Source organism: Setaria viridis, chromosome 3, assembly GCF_005286985.2.
Source record: "Setaria viridis chromosome 3, Setaria_viridis_v4.0, whole genome shotgun sequence".
In the NCBI taxonomy this organism is placed as follows: Eukaryota; Viridiplantae; Streptophyta; class Magnoliopsida; order Poales; family Poaceae; genus Setaria; species Setaria viridis.
This window is the reverse complement of record NC_048265.2, coordinates 11,562,844-11,586,313: the sequence shown is the minus strand read 5'-3', so window position 1 is coordinate 11,586,313 and position 23,470 is coordinate 11,562,844. Positions and strand designations below refer to the sequence as shown.

The 23,470-nt window shown below is 51.2% G+C and overlaps 3 protein-coding genes across 3 annotated transcripts; all 3 read left to right on the top strand.

The window, feature by feature from the left end:
• Nucleotides 1-640: 640 nt before the first annotated feature.
• On the top strand, nucleotides 641-3,866 carry LOC117848918 (protein IQ-DOMAIN 6). The gene is made up of 4 exons (XM_034730505.2): nucleotides 641-1,181; nucleotides 1,301-1,519; nucleotides 2,863-2,976; nucleotides 3,079-3,866. Exons 1-4 carry the CDS (start codon nucleotides 885-887, stop codon nucleotides 3,709-3,711), a joined length of 1,263 nt encoding a protein of 420 aa, XP_034586396.1. The 5' UTR covers nucleotides 641-884; the 3' UTR covers nucleotides 3,712-3,866.
• Nucleotides 3,867-4,958: 1,092 nt separating this feature from the next.
• Nucleotides 4,959-11,389, top strand: LOC117848919 (probable cytokinin riboside 5'-monophosphate phosphoribohydrolase LOGL7). Its single transcript, XM_034730506.2, has 7 exons — nucleotides 4,959-5,255; nucleotides 5,427-5,524; nucleotides 5,628-5,658; nucleotides 10,297-10,396; nucleotides 10,479-10,549; nucleotides 10,649-10,792; nucleotides 10,875-11,389. The coding sequence occupies exons 1-7, from the start codon at nucleotides 5,133-5,135 to the stop codon at nucleotides 10,929-10,931; spliced, it is 624 nt and encodes a 207-aa protein (XP_034586397.1). The 5' UTR covers nucleotides 4,959-5,132; the 3' UTR covers nucleotides 10,932-11,389.
• A 6,412-nt stretch (nucleotides 11,390-17,801) lies between these two features.
• Nucleotides 17,802-19,708, top strand: LOC117850288 (transcription factor LATE FLOWERING). The gene is made up of 2 exons (XM_034732116.2): nucleotides 17,802-18,203; nucleotides 18,359-19,708. The coding sequence occupies exon 2, from the start codon at nucleotides 18,439-18,441 to the stop codon at nucleotides 19,615-19,617; it is 1,179 nt and encodes a 392-aa protein (XP_034588007.1). The 5' UTR covers nucleotides 17,802-18,203; nucleotides 18,359-18,438; the 3' UTR covers nucleotides 19,618-19,708.
• The last annotated feature ends 3,762 nt before the right edge of the window (nucleotides 19,709-23,470 follow it).

Genomic DNA, 23,470 nt, shown 5'->3' with positions numbered 1-23,470 from the left:
AATTAGCCTCCATCTGTGTAATTAGTTTTATAATTAAACTCATGTTTAGTCTTTTTAATAACCTCCAAATATTCGATGTGACCTGAATTTGAATCCGAATCAAAATCCAAACACCCCTGAAGATTGTGACGTCGCATGTCTAAGTGCTCCTACCACGCGTCGATCCCGAGGATTCGCTTGGCGTTGAGCTCCGGCGAGCCAGCTCTGGTCACGGTTTTCCACGCGATCGGCGTCGTGTCGTGTCAGCCCCGTCGTCGGGAGGTACACGAGGACTCGCCAAGCAGGCGCGAGCTCCCCAAATTTCCAAAACCGTCGACCACATGTATAGCTACTAACCATGACGGACGGGCCCATTTTCTTGTGGACCTACACAGCAACCAGGCATCTCGGGCCCATCTCCCTAGAAAGCCACCTCCTTTCCCGAAGCCCAACGCGCAGAAAGCTAGCGAGCGAGCGAGCCCGTGAACCAACCGCAAGGGCCGCGCCCCGTTCCGTTCGCCTGACCGTTTGACACGTGGGTCCCGGGCTCAACGGTCCACACGTCGGTGAGAGCGCCGCGGATCCCGCGGCCCGGCCGCCGCCTTTGCCGGTTGCTGCTCGCCGCCGTTCGAAATTTGAATCCCCACGAGCGACGAACGGTTGCTTCCTCCCTCCCTCCCCACGTCGTGGCCGAAAAGGACAACGGCTACCTCCTCCACTACCCCCCCACTACTTCACTGATTGCTTCTCCTTCCATTTTGTCGCGTCCCGTCTCGCCTCGGCTTCTCCTCCTCCTCCCTTTCCCCTCCGGCCCTCCCACCGCCCCCCACACAACACAGCGGAAGCTTCTGTGGAGCAGAGGAACAAGGGGGGGTTTGCATTGCATCTTGCATCTCGCGGCGTCAATGGGGGCGTCGGGGAAGTGGATCAAGTCGCTGGTGGCCCTGAAGGCGCCGGAGAAGGCGGCGGGGCACAAGGGCGGGCGCAAGTGGACCCGGCTGTGGCGGAGCTCGTCGTCCGCCGCGTCCAGGGGTGCCAGCGCCGGCGAGGGCAGCGCGCTGGCGTCCGAGGCTTCTTCGGCGTCGGCCGACTCGTTCAGCTCTGTGCTCGCGGCCGTGGTCCGCGCGCCGCCCAGGGACTTCCGCCTCATCAGGCAGGAGTGGGCCGCCGTCCGCATCCAGACCGCCTTCCGCGCATTCTTGGTAGCGCCCGAATTCCTTCTCCATTTGGTACTGCTACTTGTTCGTTCTGATTATTGTGATGCGATCTTGACTCTTTAAGCATCTCTGCTGTCATGTGGCGGCGCGCGTGACGTGAGCAGGCGAGGCGGGCGTTGAAGGCGCTGAGGGGCATCGTGCGGCTGCAGGCGCTGGTGCGCGGCCGGCTCGTGCGGAAGCAACTGGCCGTCACTCTCAAGTGCATGCACGCGCTGCTGCGGGTGCAGGAACGCGCCAGGGAGCAGCGGGCGCGCTCCTCTGCTGACGGCCACGGTTCCCAGGACGCGCTCAAAGGCCGTGCAACTTCTACCAAGGACGCAGAGGTATCTGGAACGCAACATCAAAATGTGATTTTTCTGATTTTAGTAGGACGTGCAATGCTATTATTTCGGGAGGAATAATTTGCTATGTGAGATTCAAAATGGTTGTTGATTACCTGCTAGAGAAATTCCCATTTTATGTTGATACGAGGCGAAAACTAAGTGTCACCTGTCATTCAGGAAAATTTGATCCAACAACCAAATTTCCAAAGATGGAATTCGGTTGACAGTGTTGTTGGAGTGTCATAGGGTCTCTAGTTCCTTAGTGTAACTAACATTGTCACATGGGCCATGTGGTTGAATTTCCTGATCGCCTTCCACTCAAATTTTATTATGGACTTGTTCAAAATAAAGATAGATTGTAATATTAAGGGGGTGTTTGGTTCTTTAGTCCGGACTAAAGTTCCTGTCACATCGAATGTTTAGATACTAATTAAGAGTATTAAACATAGACTAATTTCAAAACCAATTGCACAGATAAAGGCTAATTTGCAAGACAAATCTATTAAGCCTAATTAGTCCGTGATTTGACAATGTGATGCTACAGTAAACATGTGCTAATCATGAATTAATTAGGCTTAATAAATTCATCTCGCGAATTAGCCTCCATCCGTGTAATTAGTTTTATAATTACTCATGTTTAGTCCTCCTAATTAGCCTTCGAAGATTCGATGTGACATGGACTAGACTTTAGCTCAAGGATCCAAACATCCCAAACTCCACTCTAACTTTAATTTGAAATGAGTGTTTCAAAGCTAATAATCACACCCATTGAATTTTGGCCCCCTGAGTTAACCGTATAATTCAGAGATCATTTGGAAGTTGGGAAACTGGAAATTTTCAACTTTTGAGTTTCCGCTGTGCTACTGTTGATACTTTGACTATTTGAAAGCTTTTCATATGGTTGTTTTACATTTATTTCCTTATGGAGAAAGGGATGGGAGAGTTGATATGGTGGGTTGCTTTTATTTGAAAGGGACTTGCATCAGTAAGACTGATATGGACAATTAAGCTTCCTTTATTTTGAGTAATGATTGAGTCCATTAAGATTGTTTCTTGCTCTTTCACATTGACAATATGTGTTTGAATCAGTATTTTTGTAGTGACGCTGTTAGGTAAGAAAAGCTATGGTGATAACACCAATAGTGCCTTCTAAAATTAGGTGTTGCCAACCCAAGTTTCAAATTCACACTACAGTTGCAAATAGCTACAAGAGAATGAGTTCACACTACAGTATTCTTTGCTACGAATTCTTGTTGGTTAGTCAAGAAGCATACAGGATTCATTGTTTTCATTAGAGTAGCATTGAGACGTTGCGAAGATTTCTTGACATTTTCGTATTGCAGGAACAGTGGTGTGACCGTCAAGGTTCTGTTGACGAAGTAAAATCAAAATTACACATGAAGCACGAAGGTGCAGCAAAAAGAGAGAGGGCAATTGCCTATGCCCATTTTCATCAGGTATATGTTGTAGCAATAACTGTTTTCTATACTCACGTCCTAGTAATACTTGCAGCGCAGATATTTCATATCTTTATAACATGTTGCCCGTATTCCTTTCAGCATCGAAATTCAAAAAGCAGCGGAAGACCAAGCTCTCCTGCAAGATTTATTAGAAGCCACGAGTCTAATAGGTGCAATCACAACTTGAATTACTTAGAAGGATGGATGGCAACAAAACCATGGGAGACCAGGCTTGTGGAGCAAAATGATACTGACTCACAGTTTGCGAAGAACTGTGAGGATCTGAACTTGGCTGTCTCCAATGCTAGCTCAGTCAAAATCAGAAGGAACAATGTCACAACCAGGGTAGCAGCCAAGCCTCCTTCAGTGTTGTCAGCTTCTTCCTCTGACTTGGTGTGCGAGGAGAGCTCTCCATCGACATCCTCGGTGACTCCAGTGTCTGCTACCACCACCATCTTAGCATCAGAGGCAAGATCAGACAGTGGCTATATCGGAGGACCAAACTACATGAGCTTGACCAAGTCTGCCAAAGCAAGGCTACATGGCTGCAGCAGCCACAGAGGGTCGTTCCAGCGGCAACGATCTGGGGACATGTCAAGGGTGGCCCTCTCTTCAATAGACACCCAAAGCAACGCTGGCTCAGATATTTCAGTGACCTCGAAGAGGTTGAACAACATGTCATTGAAAGGCCGGAGCATGACGAGAAGCATGGACAAGGAAAATGACTATTGATCCTGGCTCCATAATCAATGGACAAACAAAGCTTAACTTGGTTTAGCGTCAGCTGTACACATCCAACCGATGTTCAATTCCTAATTTACCGATAAATTATGTACTTAGAATTCAAAATGGAGACATGTGAAAGCTTAAGCCGTTATATATCTGCACCTGCTGCCTTCTGTGAAAAAAAAAACGTTTACTTTCTAATTAGAGTCGTGCTGGATGTTGATAGTATCTTATGCTGGGACACCAAAGCCTGAATATGAAATTCTGGGACGTTCAGAATGACGCGAGGTTTATCTTGTCTGTTCTGGCACACAATCGGTGTGTCATCTTCCCTGAAGATCTCATGACATGCCCTGGGCGACCGTCCAATCGCCCAAACAATTCTTCTTTACATTCTGATTGGCCAGCTCATATATGATGGCCTCATCAGAATCGACCGGTAAAACATTTGCGGCACTGGGGGTCGGTACCTGCAATGGCGATCGTCTCCTCGACTTGTTTAATCTCCCGCATTTGTTTGACTAAAGTGCATGTTACATTAATCCGGTCCGCATTGCTTGTCAAAATCTAGGCTTTTTGTAATATCGGTAGCTATCGATGGAGCGATAAAAAAAAAAACTGCGGCCCATGGGATTTTGCTGCGCCGCTCTGCTCTAGTGCTGTATCACTCCTGGCCAGTGCACACTGCACAGGTCGCCGAAAGGGACGTGGCGACAGCTACGTTTTTTTGCCGAAACCCAATCCATTAACCGCGCACAACTTTGGTAAATTTTTTGGGGGCAAACTCTGAACTCAAAACTCTGTTAAGTGTGTTAGCAGTTACCCCTGGTGGTGCCCCTGATGGCAACCTCTCACGGGTAGGAGCAGCTTTTTTCTTGGCGATCATCTGAGAGGTTACAGGTCAGGATGCCGTCGTTTCAGGCCTTGAGCGCCGCGGCCGGCCGCTGGGGTGTGGACGGCCGGGATGGCTCGGCATTTGGGCAGCCTGGGGAGACACGAGCGGATGGTCCAGGCGCGCGGAACAGTGCCGGCGCCATGCATGCCGCCATCGGGAGGCAGGCAACGCAGAGATTCTCGGGGACGGTGAGGGGGACAATTCAGAGTTACGGGGGCTTTCCGGCGGGCCCGGCCGGTGCGGTGACCGCGAAAATGACAGCGGCGGACGAGGCGCGCGCGGTGCGGTGAGGGTGAGGGGGTTTGGGTGTTTGACCCACCGGAATTAAAAGGGGGCCGGGTCGGGGGGCGATCGATTACATCACTGGCCTTAATGCCGCCATCACTCGGAGCTTTGCCGGAAAGAGAGGGGCGCTGGAGATAACGCACGCGCAGCCAAACACGACACCACCGAGCGAGCGGGCGAGCACCTGCGAGCTCCTCCCCGGAGCTGCACCTAGTTAGAAAGGGCTAGCTGCGTGTGGTCGATCGGCATGGGCGACGGAGCGGCGGCCGTGCCGACCAGCAGGTTCCGCACGATCTGCGTCTTCTGCGGGAGCAGCGCCGGCCACCGGCAGGTGTTCCCGGACGCCGCGCTCGAGCTCGGCCACGAGCTGGTGAGTGAGTGTGTAAGTACATGGCAGCGTGGAGCTCGCCCGGCGCGCCATGGCGCCGCTTGGCGCGCCGGCTGGCCTGCCCGCCGTTGTTTTTTCTTGGATTTTTTGTGTTCTTGGTAGGTGAGCGTCGTGCGCGTGCCTTTTCCCTTCTTTGTAACTTGTAACTCGTAGGTGCGGAGGGGCATCAACTTGGTCTACGGCGGCGGCAGCATCGGGCTGATGGGCGTGATTGCGCGGACGGTTGATGCTGGTGGCTGCCATGTCCTTGGGTAGCTACTGCACAAACTGCAGTTTAATTGTTTTTTTCTGCACCCGCTTCGAAGGCTTCTTCTGATGTAGATGCTGGTGTTTGTGTTTTGCTTTTGTTCACAGGGTGATTCCTAAAGCGCTCATGCCAATCGAGGTATGCATTTTCTGTACTCTGAGTTCTGTTGATGGCATAGAACTGTTTCAGAGTATAGATCAGGGATTTATTAGGGGTTGTATGCAATGATATGCGTTCTTGTGATCCGTGTAGCGTACTACAAGTGTCTGGATCAGATTTTAAGTATGTCCCATTAATAATTCATCTTTATAGCTACGAAAGGATTCAACGGATGACTGTTGAGCTTTCTATTCTTTCTTGTCGTACCGTTTTGTCGCCCTTTTATTCTTCTCCTTTGCTAATGACGTGAAGGCAAACCCATTGTCCCTGGTCAAGCTAGGACTTGGCATCTGTAGCAGTGGGCTCCTAACCTTGTTAGAGAGTTAGGTATAACAATTTGGGTTCTAGATTTAGTTGCTTTCTGGATTCAGTAGAGCAAATGCCAACTAGACTTTGTCAAGTAAATTTATCTAATGGAACTTGAATTATGTCTCCACGCGGGACACCGGGCATATTGCTTCCATGCGAATATGTCCGAGTTGTCCTGGAGGAAACTAGTGAGCGCAAGTGGCAGAGAGGTCGGACCCTATGAGAGTCGTCTTGGTCAGGTCTTCTAGGCTGAGGCAGATCTTCTTGACTTTGGGGTCGGGCTGCAGCGTTGTGGGCGTCGGCTCCGTCTCTTGGATTGTGGGCTGGTCCTGGTTCACCTTCTGGGCCTCAGCGACCATGGCGGTGGCCTTGGCCAAGTACTCCAGGGCTTCAGCGAGCTGTACCGCCTCCGCGTCGCACTTGTATGACGTCTCGATGTCGCTGTAGATGGAGAGGACACTGTTTGGAGCCAGCATCTTGAGGACGAGGTAGGTGTGATGCAGGATCACCATAAACCTCGCTAGCATGGGCCTGCCGAAGATGGCATAGTAGGAAGTCTTGAAGTTGGCCACCTCGAAGGTGAGGTGCTCTGTACGATAGTTGTCGGGCGTGCCAAAGATAACTGGCAAAACAACTCAGCCGATAAGATAGGATCCTTAGCCGGGCACGATACCGTAGAAGGGATCTTCACAGGGCTGGAGGCGGTCAAAATTGAAGTCCATGCGTTTCAGTGTTTTGGTGAAGATGATGTTCAGCTCGCCGCCACCGTCAATTAGCACTTCGGGAAGGAGAGCCCGGTTTATGGTCGAGCAGATCACCAACGGGTAGGACCCGAGATCTGGAATATGTACCCAGTGATCCTCCCTTAAGAAGATTATGGGCATCTCTGACCAGCGCAGATACTGGACTAGCCGTATGGAGACGAGGTGCACCTCTCGCTGGTGCAGCCTATGTTTGCGGTTGCTGCAGAACACCTTGGGACCACCCATGATGATGTTGACCTCACGGTTCGATCGCTGGAACTCCCCGTTCTGGTCGGCGCCGGGCTGGTGGGCGTCTGGGTTTGGCTGGTCTCGACGCTATTCTCTGTGCTGGTCATTGTGGTCATCGCGTCGGCGGTTGTCGCGGTCGTCGCGGTCATCGTGGCGGCGGTCTTGATCGTCGTAATCATCACGGCGGTGGTCGCAGTCGTCGCGGCGATGGTCACCGTGGTCGTTACGGTCATCGCAGTGGAGGTATTCACGACGGTTGTCGTCCCTGCGGTAGTCGTTGTGGCGAGGTCGCTTGTACTTCACTGGGGCGCCAAGCTCTTTCTTGAGGGTTGTGCAGTCCCGAAGATTATGACGTGCGTCCTTATGGAACGGGCACGGAGTGTTGAGGGTGTCGTCAAACTCTTCCCGGAGGAAGGTGGTTGGCCTGGCGGGGTCAGCTTCCGCAATGAGAACCTTGGGGGGCCTTTTTCAAAGTCGGGAGGACTCCGGTCGTGCTTGGTGTTCTTCATAGGTCGGCTGGTCGTGGTCGTCGTTCTGGCGATGCTTGCACCCTGGAACAATACTTGCGTTGCCTCCTCTGTGTCGAACTAGGTGTTGACGAGCTGCATCATTTGCCCGACCATCTTGGGGTAGCTTCATACAGCTTGCAAAACATATTGCGGTTCATCAGGCCAAAGCGGAAGTACCAGATGATGTCGCGGTCCTCGACGCCAGGCAGCCTGTTGCGGTTCTCAAAGAAGCGGTTCATGTACTCTCGGAGAGTTTCGTTCTTTCGCTAGAGGACCTGGCGAAGATTCTCCGTGTTACCAGGTTGGATGTGGGCAGCCTGGTAGTTCTGGGTGAAAGCCCTAGCGAGCTGACCCCAGGAGTCGATGCTGCTCGGTGGGAGGTTCTCTAGCCACAGGAGAGGGACGGGACCCATCACCACCAGGAAGTAGGTAGCCATCTGGTCGTATGTGTCATTGGCAGCTTTCACCGCGGTGCTGCACGTCTTGAGCCATATGGTGGGGTTGGAACGGCCATTGTACTTTTCGTTGATGGTCGGCTTGAACGAGGTCGGCCACTCAACGACCCTGAGGCGGGGAGTGAAGGCGGCGAAGCCATCGATCGTCGTGTCCTCATCATCCTCAAGTTTGTATACGACAAGTGGAGCCCTAGGGTGTCCACCATTGTTATGCCTGGGCGGGACGTAGGCGTCTTCAGGGGCGCCATACTTGCGGTCGTAGTCGGCGCAGCGACGCATCTCATCTTCTTGTTGTCGGCGGTCTTCCCATTGCACTTGTGTCCAGGAGCGCCGTAGCCGCGGTCGTACTCGGCGCGGTGGCGGAACTCAGCCTCTTCTCGCTCTTGGTGATGGTTGTTGAGGTCGGCGCGGAGTTCGTGGCAGTCTCGTAGCTCTTCACGAAGGTCACGATGCTGACCTTATCTGTCGCGGTCCTCGTCATCACCTCTCCTGCCACGGCGGCGGGTGTCATTGTTGGCGGGTGGGTTGGCGGGTTGCTCCACTTCCTCTTCATGGATGGGCTCCAGCCGACCTCCCACACGGTTACCGTGGTCGCCTCGATGGTGGCCGGATCTACTTCGAGAGTGCTGGGTAGCTGTGGACCAGGAGTATGCTGACCGGCTGTGGGCCCCTCTTCAATCTGGGCATTAGCAACGCGGATACATGCCCAGATCCGCTGGAGTGGCTCCGAGTCTGGAAGGTTTTTCAGGTCGGTGAAGGCAGCCCCCAGGTTAGTCTTGGGTACGGTGAAGATGTTGTGGCCGGCCTCCTCTTGGTTGGCTTGCAGATTGCGGGCGCGCGGAGGGCGCCTGCGTCTGCCCGGAGCATCGTCCTGGTCGGCGTTGTCACCGTCGTTGGTGCGCGGTGGGTCGGAGTTGGTGATGGCCGGTGGTCGGCGCTGGTCGCCTGCCATCCCCGCTTCCGTGTTAGCAGTAGGTTGTTGACGTTGCTGGGTGTCGGCTTGCTCCCGTTGGCGCTGTACTGCACATTCCTGGTTCTTGGTGTTGCGGCTTGCTTCCTGAGAAGAGGTTTCACCATCCCTGGGTGGATTGTCAGCAAAGACCATGAAGGCTTCGCGATCTAGAGTGGAGGAGTTGCTCTCCTCGTTGCTTCCATAGGAGTTTGGAGTTAGGACGATGCGAGGGACTTGGAACTCGCCACGGTCCGGAAACTGGATGGGTGCGGGTTGGTCTCCAGATTGGATTTGAAGGGATTGCACGATTTTTGCGGAAAATGCGGCAACCGAGTTCCTTAGACCAAAGGGGGCGAGGGAAAGACCTTGCGTCGACCTTGTTGGGCGTAGTGCCGCCTGAGAGAAATCGATGCACTCAGCAATAGTGTTGCTGATGCGATCTAACCCCGCGATCAGGTCGGAGGGCGTGGGTGGGCGGGTTACCGCAAGGATGTTCGGAATCCTCTTAGAGAGAGAGAGAGATCGTTGACCTGCTGGGCAAGCGGCGTGATGATCCTCGGGTGAAGATCTTGCTCCATCGAAGTAGATCCGACGGATGCTGAGTTGGCGACGGGCGCTGAGTCGGTGGAGGAGGCGGTGGAGTCAGAGTCCACCGGCATGCTCTTGAAGTAGAGTTGGATCAGATTGGTGAGGAAGTCCTTCATACTCTCGGGGAAGATGACGCCGGGACAAGATGCCATCAAACTCGCCGGGGAGGATCTCACAATCTCTCCTACTTGGCGCGCTAACTGTCGGATTTAGTAGCCCAGCAGTCCACCAGGGGGTTACCCAAGTGGTTGATTTGTAGGAAGAAAGGATTGCGAGATCAAGAACTCGAAGGTGATCGTGAGAACACGAGGGTTTATACAGGTTCGGGTCTGCGGAGAGTAATACATTACGTCATGTATTTTATTGATTTGTATTGCTTGAGAATTCAGATTGGTTCGGATGCCCTCGGGAGTCGCCCTTGGCCGCCTTATATAGGCTGACGACCTAGGGTTACAAGTCGGTTTGAATATAATCTACTCGGTTATTACATGGAAGGTGATCCGAGTCGGATTACAATACGTATCCCGCAATATCCGGGCTGATTTAAATCGCCCAACCTCCTTGTCTTGTGCTCCAAGTATCTTAGGCCCACTGACAAGGTCAGTATTCGGTGGGGACCCACAGGATACCCGTATCTCTCATGTTTGATCATTCAAAATCCGCAAATCAATGGTGCGTTGCGTGCGATCGGAGTATTGGGATTTGTATGTAAAAATGTCGTCCAATTTATACTGTTTTTTTCCGGGCAGGGAAGTGGTACTCTGTAATCCATATTCCATGCTGACATTTGCACATGGGTCTCTTTAAAACAGATTTCAGGTGAAAGTATAGGAGAAGTGAAGGTTGTAGCTGACATGCATCAGAGGAAAGCTGAGATGGCTCGCCAATCTGAAGCCTTCATCGCTCTTCCAGGTGCCAGATATTCGACGATTTCCTGCTACCATGGCCAAATGGCCAATCACGCTGAGAATTGAATACAACTTGCTTGCAACAGGTGGGTATGGAACAATGGAGGAGTTGTTGGAGATGATAACCTGGTGCCAGCTTGGTATTCATGACAAACCAGTAAGTACACTGATCAATGTCTATTGGGCTGACAGATGCATATTGTTACTGAAAATATCAGCAACAAGTCCTTTTCAAACAAAGTAAGGCCTGTTACAGGTTGGGTTGGTGAATGTGGATGGTTACTATGATCCGCTGATCGCGCTGTTTGAAAAAGGCGCAACAGAGGGTTTCATCAATCCTGACTGTAAGCAAATATTCGTTTCTGCGCCAACTGCAAGCGAGCTGCTGACAAAGATGGAGGTAACGAATAATTTGACTGCAACATGTACTTTCTTTATACTGTTCACTACGTTCTGAACCATTCCCATGCGTCCGTGTTCAGCAATACACCCGGTTGCACCAGGAGGTAGCCCCGGGCACGAGCTGGTTATGTCCTTGAAGGCGGCGCACGGGAAAGGCTACGGGAAAGGCGGCGCACCGGCAGCACTCCATCTCCTGAACCTGAACCGAAGCTCTCCACTGATGATGCATTTGTTTTCCCCCGCTATGTCCTTCAAGTCCCCAAAACCACTCAACTAGGTACCGGCGATTTCTTGTCTGAATCTATCAAGAAATCGACCCCTACTCGTCGCCATTCGCAATTCGAAGTTTGATTGCTCGGTTATGTAAGCTACTGTCCTACTCCTCTTTCGGTGTGTGGTCCTTGTGGAAACGGAATCTGGCCGGGGCAGCACGAAAGCAGCAGCTCAGCTCCGCCCTGCCCCGGCGACGGACGTCACAGGTGAGCGACCAAACTGATTGGGCTTGTACTCATTGCTGGAGCCTTCTTTTGGTTAAAAAACGATGATGATGTGAGATGGATAAATGGACTCATGATTCGTGCTGGCTTGGGGATCCTGTCGCTTTGCCTTTTTGGGAGGGGAGGGTCGGAGCTCGGAGGGAGCGTGTACTTTTGCTGTTTGGGCAGGAGAGGGCGGGTGGCGTCTCCTTTTTGCTGCGTCATGGGCGCCGCGTGTTCGTTCGGCCCGTCTCGGTCTTTGGTGGCTGATGACAACGTGCACGATATCGATATGAAAGGCAGGGGTGCCCTTTTTTCTTTGGTTTGGATTTTGGGACCCGGGGTGCCGCCGTGCCGGGGCGCGGCGTGGGTTCGCTTCGCCACCGGAGTGCGCTCTGTGATTTGGGGGATCTGATTCCCTGACGTGAGGTGAGGCAAACCTAGCGGCGATAGGCTTGGATTTGGATCGAGGCGAATGATTGGTGCGAATCCGTTGATGACGGTCTGGTTGCCGTTCGTCAGGCTGACCACACGGACGGCCGGGCCCCACGCCGCTTGCCAGGGCGCGAGGCGCGCAGCGTCCCAAGTGGCCGCCGGCTGGTGGCAGCGGGCGTGTTGGTGGCTGCGTTGCTCGGAACAGGCGGCGGGGCGTTTGGGAGCGGGGCCGGCGGCGGCACGATGACCCGCGTCGGCGGGCGACGCCCGACGGACGGCTCGGAGGCCTCGGAGCGTCGTGGAACTGTCCCACGCACTGCGCGTGTCGCAGGGCCGGTAGGGGTGTCGCACGGGCGCAGAAGCCTCGGCCGCTCGGCGGCGTGCTCAAGCCTCGCGCGCGGCGAGGGGGCAAGCGGGCGTTGCCTGGCGCCGTGGTGGGACGTGTTGGCGCGGCGTGGCCATGATCCCGTCCGGTTCGGTGATTTCCGTTGGTTTGGGCCGTGCGCGCGACACGGCTTCCTGGGCTTGCTCTCGTTCCTCAACACGGCCTCCCTACGCACCTAAACCCGTCGCGTGCGTGCATGTATGCGCGCGCCCCTTTGGATCCGACGACACTGCACTACTGTTGTGGCCGCACTAAAGGATGGACCTGTGTGAGTTCAGACTTCAGACAGCCACATACACGCACTGGTAACCGGCGCCTACTGTTCCGTCGTCTAACACCTCATCGCTGTCACGTATACACAGAGTCTACAGCGATGATCGAGGAGTGTGGATCTAGCCTGCTCTGCTAATAACCACAAATCATAGGCACACGCGTTCCTACTCCAAGCTAGGCTTACCATTAAACGAAAGGCGTGCTTCTGTTTCCTCGCCGGGGAGGGCGAGCGCGCGGCGGGTGGTTGGCGCGTCGATTCGAGCGGCCGGCCGGTCAGCTCGAGCTCGGCCATTTCTGTACCCGGTTACCCCGGCATGGAAGAATGTACTTCTTCACACCGCCTGTCGATATGATGGAACCAGCCACTGTTGCAGCAGCAATTGAGCCAAGCAACCAGCTTCTTCAACTGAATCACTGTGCGTACACGGCCATAGCTCGCCATGTGCCACTGTGCGACCACCACGGGGGCACAGGATGCAGGAAGCACGACGAGGCCCGGCCGGATCGGAGCGCTGCCATGCACGGTGCATGCACCGGAGGGCCGGACCGGGGGCGCGTGCGTGCACGAGGGGGGGCGAGCCCACGCGATCTGCGAGCACAAGGCGTCAGGGCTAGCGTGCCGAGGGTGGTCCGTCGACCTCAGGCCGGGGACCAAGATAAATCCATGGACCGTTTGTGTTGTTCTCCGTGGATCTCATCTCTCGCTATACAGTGTACGACGGTGCACATTAATGCCTCGGCGAGACTCTCTCTTTCTCGCACTGTTTCTCTGATGATGATGAGGCCAACCACAACCGAACAACACTGGCGGCGTTGCAGTTTTGCAGAGCCTGTCTCTTGCTTTATTTACCCCCTACCTCTTCTTCAGACTCAACACTGTTCTGCGCAAGCGTCGGGATGTATCCGTCACATCAAATGTTTAGATACTAATTAGGAATATTAAACATAGACTATTTACAAAATCCATTACAAAAGTGGAGGCTAAACGGCGAGACGAATCTATTAAGCCTAATTAGTCCATGATTTGACAATGTGTTGCTACAGTAAACATTTACTAATGATGGATTAATTAGGCTTAATAGATTCGTCTCGCCGTTTAGCCTCCACTTATGTAATGAGTTTTGTAAATAATCTACGTTTAATACTCCTAATTAGTATCTAAACATTCGATGTGACACATGCTAAAAATAAGCAAAGGGAACCAAACATCCCCTTTATATAATATATGGTTACAGAGGAAGGAGAGAATTTGAAGGGGACAAAAATCGATTAGCAAGCACGCCACTAGCATTCGACATAGCAACATACCGTGAACCGTCGCACGAAAGCACCCTGAGCATGAGACACGCCATGACACCAACCACTATCCATCTGCACAACTATACCAATAGTTAATTGCTAGTATCAATTCAAGAAACAATGCCTCATCTTATCAACAAGTTCACTTTTAAGGGCTAAGGGGTTGCCACAATTGAGCCGTATAAAATTAAGTTTAAGGGTCTGTTTAGTTTGAGTTGCTTATTATAAGCAACTTAAAGTTGCTTAAAGGTGCTTATTTGGAGTTGCTTATTTTTAGTCTAAGCTGTTTGGATACCCTTGCTTATGAGATGGACATTGTCATATTTGCCCCTTGTGTTGCTACCCTCCAATTTGCCTCCCCACCCTTCTTCTTCCTGCGCTACCCGATCCCGGCCTCCGAGCCCCAGAACCAGGGTGGATCAGCACGGCGGCGGGCGGTAGCGGCGGCGGATGGCGCGGAGGCGGGCGGGAGCGGCGGCGGGTGGCGCGGAGGTCGGGAGGCGGGCGGGCGGCGCGGAGGCGGGTGTGAGCGGCGGCGGCAGGCGGGAGCGGCGGCGGGTGGCACGAAGGCAAGGGAGTGGTGCTCGGTGACGGGAGGGGGGGAGAGAGAGGAGGGTAGGGTGCATTGAATGAGGGCAGGAGGTGTAAAGTGCACCTTTTACTCCCCATAAGCAACCCAAGAGTTGCTTATTTGCTTATAATAAGCAACCTCATAAGTAAAAGTGATTGGTTCCATAAGCAACTTATTTGCTTATTTTAAGTTGCTTATGCATAAGCAACTCAAACCAAACATGCCCTAATTCTAAGCTAATATGGAAAGACAGATAATTCACTTGTACTAATACTCCCTTTCACGTGGACCTTCCTCAATTCTCTGATGTCGGATTTGATGGTATGTTCTTTTTTCCCCTTAAACCGTGTCAATCAGGACGAGGTCTTTGACTCTTGATACAAAATTGAGCTACATATAGAGGTGTAAATCATTTTTAATGGTTATTAGGGTCACCAAAAAAATCATCTAGATGAACTAAATCCATATTTCGATTTAAGAAAATAAAAGGGAAACGGACTAAGGCAGTGATGACCTAGAATTACCCATAACTACTGGATACCTATTTGCATCCCTACATGTATGCCACGAGCAGTTGACATGAACAAAAATCTAAGCTGATATGGGAAGATGGCCGACAACTTAGTTATACCTCAACAAGCTAAGTACAGCATAACTTGACCATGATAGCATCAACTAATCGATTTCTAAACGCAGCGGAAGTTCGGCACGGCTTAGCTGCCCGGTATTAATTGGTAGAAATTTCAATCAGCTGACATCAATTTTGTTTGAGGAATCACCTCATCTAGAACAAAATGGTATATTATGAAGTCATTCCATGAACTTTGGTTGGATTCCTCGTTATTGAGTTAACCACAATATATGCTTGTCAGGTATGAGATGTCAATTAACCGATCTATTCCATTTCCCAAACCAAATTAAACAAAAATGGTGAGACATGTGAACGTGGTGGGGTGGATCATCTCGTCCTCAAACCAAACACTCCCATTTATACTTCTATAGAGTGTACACTGTTAATATTATCCTATTTTCTTTTCCAAAAAGAGCATATTGAGAAAAATGAGAATATAAAGTCCTACTTTGTGGATGGTGGTCTCTAAGATCCATTTCGAGACGATTGTGTTATGTTCCTTGTTATGATACGACACTAAAAAAATTGGATGTGGAGGCGGTGCCGATTACTACCAACACAAAAGGAATGGATGGACACTAAAATAAAGCAGCACACGAGTTGGGGCACTTAGCAGTTAGATCGAGGCAGAGTCAAGTCTTTTTCTCTTCTTTTCCCGAGTTTGTTAGTGCACTTATTTGTAATGAGACAAGTTAATTTGTTCTGTGCCTTCTTTCGCAAAAAGAAAAAAAATGACAGATGCCGTGGATATTTGGATAAAATCCATTAGAATCCCCTTAATCATAACCTAGATAGTCTATATTTCTTTTAGAAAAAGGAAATGTTTCCGGTCTCTGCAAATAACAGAAATTAGAAGCTTGCCCATGCATTCTCTGTGCAGCTTTTGCGAAGTTTTAACAATTCAAAGCAGCACTGTTTATTTTGATACTCAGACAAGGCTTGATTTATCCAGGCCCAGTGGTATGTGTACTTGCACGCGTGGGCTGATGGCACATAGCACCATGTTATACAAGTACATGCAGCAGTATATACACTGGTACACCTCACCGTACCCAGCTTATAGCCCTGTGGTGAGATCTCTTTAGGAAACATGTCTACCTTTTCCCCTACTGAGTGAAAATACACAATATATCTTTCACAGTTTACCTTTACCAGAATATACTATATTCCAACTGGCTAGCTTTTAGCAGAAATATATATGCACGCATGCGTGATGAGACAGATAATATTCTGTTACAAGCTCCGGGGTAGCAAATGCATCCTTAGGTGAGAAATATTATATGCGTGTAGACTATGTATCATTCGTTATCTATTTATCATGTCCTTTGTTTTTTGTTCTTTTTGGAAAGAGGGCTCTTATCTTGCAATCGGTTTGCACATCCGATCCTCATCAGTGTGGTCCTCTCATCAGCACATCATGCATACTTCACACAGTGCCTTGCCTTGCTTGAATCAAAGAAAATCTATTAAATGAAACATCATCAATCTATCTTTTGCTCCTTGATGAGTCTTGTCATCTTATCTCTATACATCGCATCTATTTCGTACTTTCGTAGATATGCCACTGGTGTCATTTCCATTTTGTTCTTTCACGAAAAAGAAATCAGAAAAAAAAAACCTGCACCTTAATGGAGACCAGGTAGGATTTGTAGTTTTTCTCTGTGAAAATGGTAAATTGCAAAATGTCTTAGGTTTGTTGTATACTTGTATATACCCTGTAAATAGGAGTACTGCAGAAGCTATATACATCAATACATGGTCCTATGTCATCATTAGCTAGCCTTATAATGTGAAAAAAACACTGCCCAAGAAACTCCAAAGTTTCATGTGATGCATCAATCGATAGTGTCCAATAACAAATACAAAAGGCGGCAGAATTTACCTCTGAAACAGAATGTAAAGAAACGATAAGCCAAAATTATACCCCAGAAAACAGACATTGCAAAGAAACTGTAGCATTCATCATTTATGTTTTTTTTCATCGAGATCCTTGCCTTTTTCTTTCCTCCACCTCTCTAATCTTGAGACAAAACTAAGGAAAGCTAAAAGGTTCTTTGGAACCGAGGAGTTTGATGGAATATTGAAAGGATTCGATTCCTAAAGGAAATTTTCCTATATGGAGCCCTTCGCAACATACCGATATTTGACAATAACTACATTCCTCCATATTTGAGGATTGAAAACATAAACTCCAGCTATAGTTCTTGATCAAGTTGTAATAATAAATGGCTATGTATGCATCCTTGATTTGATGCAGTAGTTAGGATAATTTCATTCTGTTATCTAAAAAATCTAGTTAGCTAACATTGTTCCACCATTTGTACATTTCAACAATCAAATGTCTAGAAATGTGGATCTTAAAGTAGAAATGCTTTTCCTATTATTCTATTAACTGGAACACGAAATAAATAGAGTAGATCAAGAGAACAAAAATGGAACTTGCTTGTTTAAACCAGTTTGGCACAGGGAGAAACTACACTCCCGTCTGAACATCCCTAAATATCAATTTCATGCTGTTCGATTGTGCTTTTTTGCAGGCTGCGCCGCTGCAGCAACAGCCGACCAACAGTAGCTGCTGCAGCCACAAGATTGCTGAGGCCATTGAAAAATAGCATAACGGGAAGATCTAATAGAAATGATGAGGTAAAACTTTGCATATACTTAGACAGTCGAACAGCTGGACTGCAACTAGAGCTGCTCTGGCTTGCAGCCACAGCCAAAGCTGTTGCAAAAAACTCAAGCAAACAGGCGTATTTCTTTGCAGTTCCAAAGGAGGCCTAAACGATTTTCTACTAGTATAGACCCAAATGCCATCATCTATATATTTCAAAACCAAAAATAAACCGAGAAAAATAAGTTCGAATTCTTGCATCACAAACTCAGAAAAATGTTATATGCTAAAAAACACTCTGAAATGTTACCAGATAACTCGGAGTTCCCTTTACCGTTTAAGCGCAGGAATGCAACTGACAGCTGTGACGCTGCGGTCTAGCGCCGGTGCAGTACTTCGCTGTTCCCCCTACCAAGCCCCTAACGGCAAGTGTCCCCACAGAATGCAAGAACGCTTGCCTTTTTCTACCCGAAAAAGGAAACAAATTCGGCCAGCGCTACAGCTTAGCCTACAACTCAGGCCGCCTATAAAAGACGCCCATCTGCACAGCCAATCCACAGGTAGATCGAGGACCATCCTAGCTACCCTGCACTGACGCATAATTCGTCCCCTGCACCTGCACTGCTATCTTCAGAATCCATCAGTCACAGATCGGTGCAGCCAGGCAGGCCCCCGCCGTCAAGCTTGGATCAGCAATTCCTCAGTCAATTTGAGAGCCAGCCAGCCAGGTACTGACGTTTGCTGTGTGTAGCTGCTGAGATATCTTGTTTGTTCTTCGTTTGCAAAATTTGTAATTTGGTAACAGTTCGTTCAAAAAAAAAGTAATTTGGTAACTGCAAATCAGCTCACAAATTCTGTACTGACGAGAGTTCTTCGTTTGCAGGTAGTTGCTATCTCTTTGCAGCAGTGATTAATCCCGTAGCTGCCTCTGAGGCGTTGCTGCGCCGGCCCGTTTATAGATCCATGGACGACTTCGGCGGCTGGAGTATGCAGTATGCAGCGGAGCCGTGCCTGCCAAGCCGCCCCAGCGACGACGGCCTTCTCAGTGCCTTTCTGGACGGCGGCTTCGACCTCCGTTCTGATCATGGCGACCTCGACCTGCCCTCGTCGTACCCGGTTCAGAGCCTCATGCTGTGCCACGACGCCGAGAGTCTGTCGGACGGCTTAACGGCAGACTTCATGGGCCTGGACACCGGGGACGTGGTCCCGAGCGTCGTCGCCGGCGCTGTGGAAGACAGCCTCCTCGACCCGTTCGTGTACGCCCCGAACGTCGTCACCGTCGCTGAGGAGCCCGCGCAGACCGCGGCGTCGAACACCGCCTTCTCCGGATACAGCAGCTCCACGGGCGGCGGCAACTGGAACATCTCCTCAGGCGAGTCCAACACGTGCGGCGGCGGCGGAGGAGGATACGACACGGAGGTGGCGTCGCCGTGCGCCGTGTCGCGGGCAGCGCTGCTTCAGACGACGACCGGCGTGCCTCCCTCGAAGCGCAAGCCGGGCAAGTACCCCGCGGTAGCCGCGCCGGGAACAAAGGCGGTGGCCGGGCGTCGTGGCGAGAAGCGAGCCGCCGCGACGTCGTCGTCGTCGACCAGCATCACGTTCACGGGGCAGGGCCGCCACGACCACGGCGCGGCAGGAGGGCCGGCCAGCGGCGGGTACGAGCCGGACTCGGAGGCGATTGCGCAGGTGAAGGAGATGATCTACCGCGCGGCGGCGATGCGGCCGGTGCACCAGCTTGTCTGTGGCGCCGCCGAGCCGCCGTCGTCCCAGGCGGCCAGGCCGCGGCGCAAGAACGTGCGGATCTCGAGCGACCCGCAGACGGTGGCGGCGCGGCTGCGGCGGGGGAGGGTGAGCGAGCGCCTGCGCGTGCTGCAGCGGCTCGTGCCCGGCGGCAGCCGGATGGACACGGCGTCCATGCTCGACGAGGCGGCCAGCTACCTCAAGTTCCTCAAGTCGCAGCTCAAGGCGCTGGAGAGGGCAAGCCCTAGTAATGGCAGCTACCACAACGGCAGCTTCCTGCAGAGTTACATGGGCAGCAGCCTTGGTGGTGGTGGTGGTACCAGCGCTAGCACCGTACATGCTTTTGGAAAAGATAGCGCCATTGGTGGCTACGCAAAATCCAAGAGGAACATGCAGTTGTAGCGTAGCGCGTGTAATGATCGATAGATGAGCGAGTGATATGAGACAACTACTGTAGAGATTTTGGGGTTAATAAAGTGTTTATTTTATTCTCTCTCCCCGTTTCTGTTGATCTATTTTGTTCTTTTGGTACCGGTGAAAAATGTATGCGACTATGTGTGTTATCCTCTTGTCAACGAGTCTTCTAGATATTATTTCAAAAAAAAAAATGAGTCTTCTAGATACAGCCTGAAAATTTTTGAACGTTTTGTTCAAGATCTAGCACACATTCCACAACAGACGGCCCGGCTGCGTACAGCTAACTCACATGTCGAAACATTTCCAGCAGCAAAAAAGAAAAGAGGAGGGACATGTTAGAACTCTGGTCCTTTAGGCATGGCCAAGTTTCTTTACAATAATAAACGACAAAATGTGAGATCATTTTCAAATCAAGAATGAAAGACCCAGCTCTTTTTATGCCAAAGCTTTTGACCTTTTCACAATGTATGTATGTCTATATGTGCCTTTTTTTTCCTTTAGTCCCGGGATTAAAGTTTAATTCAGGAACTTAGTTCTTACCCTGTTTAGATCCAGGGACTAAAGGTCATTAAACCAGATGAACAAGGACCAAAATATCCCTAATCAATACACAAAATCTGCATCCATTTAGTCCTCCTGGGACAATAATGAGTGGCAGGGGTGTTCTCTTGAGCCTTTAGTCTCTTTAGTCACCCCTCAAAGAGACTAGAGGACTAATCACTTTAATCCTCCATTTAATCTCTCTGTTTAGAAGTTTAGGAACTAAAATAGACTAAAAGGGAGGGACTAAACTTTAGTCCCATGGAATCAAACAGGACCTATGTCAATTATGGACGGATGTAGTTTTTGAACTAACTCGTCCTAAACGGCATATATATTTACTATGTATGTAGCATAGGATCAAGGCCGCGAGGTCTTGAACTTTGGAGCTTCCTTGTGTGCCATGCATGAAACAAAAATTTTACATAGGATCAAGGCCCCGAGGTCTTGAACTTTGGAGCTTCCTTGTGTGCCATGCATGAAACAAAAATTCTGATCTTTCGCTCCTTGGGCACGCACGGCACTGTTTGCAACTTTGCAAGCAGCCAAGCACTGAAGCACGCTTTCTGCTTGCTTTTGGAGCAACAGGTAACTAGGGCGATGGCATTGCCTCATTGGTGATCGCTCCTCACATGCATCAGTCTGAGCGTTCACTGGCTGCTTCTGGCGCGACGACTTTCCAGGATCCATCGCGCGCACGTAGCAAACTCGTGGCGTCATCGGAATGGCCGCCCGGGGAAAAACGGAGCGCGCGGCGGTTGACTGCATGCGATCCAGATTGGAGGAGGAGGAGAAGCCTGCAGGTGCAGGGACCAAGCAACAGCGCGTGCCTGCGTCGTCCGCGACGAGCCGACGCGGTGCGCCTGCACCCAAACTTCGGGTCGTCGCGGCACTGACTGTGGGCAGGCAGTTTGATGACGCGTGCGCGCCGGACACCACCATAACGGCTCGGCAATTGGGTGGGCGGCTCGGGTCATCGTGTGACATGTACAGCAGCGTGGATGTCGTCGCTCGATCAGCGTCGGTTCACGTACGGCTCGAAAGACGCCAGCTCTAGGCTCTAGCTTGTCGGCAGATGCGAAAGTCTGAAACCTATACTGGACTCGGCGTCGACAGAGAACAAATCATCGTGCACGCCAAATCATCCGCGTTTCGGCTGCTGGTTGATTGGTACGTTGACGAAAACGTTTCAGGAGCGCAACCGCCTGACAGGAGAATACGTTTGCCATTGAAAACGTTTCAGGAGCGCGATGACCCAGACACTAGTGACGACGACGATTGGCTCGATTCATCGGCGCTGATTGATCGTTACTGGGCTCTGCCACGGCCAATCGTACCTTTTTCCCGGCCTGGGCTCGAAGCCTCAGGGTCAATATAGCCCACCTATAATATGGGCTTGCTTCAGTCGTTTTACTATTGGGCTCTGATCCACCCCTCCCTGGTCACACAAATCAATCATACAATGCAGTCCAAAGACCTGCACGAGCACGACGGCTCCCTCCCGGTCTCCCCCACCCAAAGCATAAAAAATCACGGCACGTACGCCGCCAGCCAAGTCACGACGGAACCGAAAGAAATCGATCCACAAGGGCAGAGAGGGGGACATGAATCCCTTGCTGCGGCGGGAGGTGCGCGAGCTTGTTCGTCAGGAGGTGCGTGAGCAGCTGCTGCGCGCGGGAGGAGCCGGGAGGCCGGCGGCTGGGCGAGTGTCCGGCAGCGTGCACTGGTGGGCCTTCCTTGCAACGGCACCGTCACCTTGCTGGCCATCGAGAACGCCATGCGCTGGTATGGTCGGAACGTGACGCCCCAGGAGACGACGATCTCCAAGGAAAGAAGACGCGCGCCTGAAGATTGGGACAAGTAATTAACGGCCGCTTCTTCCAAATTAACAACGCGAAGGGTCTAGTGCGAGCCGCAATCGATGGATGGCAGTTGAACTCAATGTTTTATACTACCTCCTGGACTGTCCCCCCCCCCCCCCCCCCCCCAGTATTTGCCATCATGAATCTCTGCAACTTGTGAAGCTCGGATGAGGACATGCCCTTGCCATATGACGCGTCATGTTGTGGAGTGATTTTGCGTGTGATTATTCTGGGTTTCGGATATAGCTGGATTAGTCATGTTTGTAGAAATCAGAGGCGCCGTGGAATAGGTGGAACATCGGCCTCCTTCAGTAGATCATGACGGCTTCGTGTTAATCTTGATACATGGCACAGAACAGGCGCAAGTTACATATACGTGGATGAGAGAGCCTGGCTTAGAGATATTTTAGGAAAAACAGAAAAGATTTACATGAGACTTATTTCTCTACAAATAACCTATATCTTCTAGCCGAGCATATCTCAATGGGCAAAGTCCAAATCACTGCCCTGTACTATGAGCATTAAACAATTTTTATGTGTACTTAACCCCTCTGATTTCCTAAACCGGATCACTATTCACCTTTGGCCAAACTTTGACCCGGTTTTGCTGACCTAGAGGCAGATTTGCTGACCCGGTATACTCGCCGTAGTAGAGCGTGTCCAGCGCGAAGTTGCCGCTCCACTCCAGCCACCCGGTGGGGTCGATTCAGCGAGTCCAGACACCGTGCGCGAGTAATGCTTGACGTAGATGCCCGTGTTCTGGTTAGGGTCCTCCTGGCCCTGCGCCGTGAAGATGTTGCTCTAGTTCGGGAGCGGCTTCCGGGCGTAGAGGTTGCAGCCCTGGAGCACTGACGGCGGCGTTGCCGAAGATGAAGTCGATGGTGCCGTAGATGTCGTAGTCACGGAAGAACTGCCGGAGATGTCCTGGTAACCCACGAAACACAAAATTCAATAGGCACAAAATAGTTGCCAGCCGATGAGCCGAGGAACAATTGAACAAGCACATTTTGCATTGCTTCAACAGGCCTCCTCTAGAACATCGAGTGTCGTGGCTGTCCTTCCTCCTACGATAGTGGCTGTGGCTGCCCTTTTCCAGCCGCATCCTACTGCTTGAGAATCCATGACCGTGGCTGCCCTTGTTCCCTTTGGCGGTGGCCACCCGTCGGCATCACTCGTGATGGCAAATGCCAAGGCCGGCGAGCGAGGCACGGCGGTGGAGACTCCGGCGCAGTGGGCCCGACAAGGCACGGCAACCTGCGGTGCTAGACGGGGACGACGAGCGAGCTGTGACAATGGCGGCGCAGTCGGCGACGAGGAGATGCGCGGTGCGGTCGGTGGCGAGGAGATGCGCAGCGCTTGGACGGAGGTGCCCAAGAACAGAGGGGCAGTACCTGGTGGGCTGGGCCGCCTGGAGTTTTTTTTTTTTTTTGCATCTG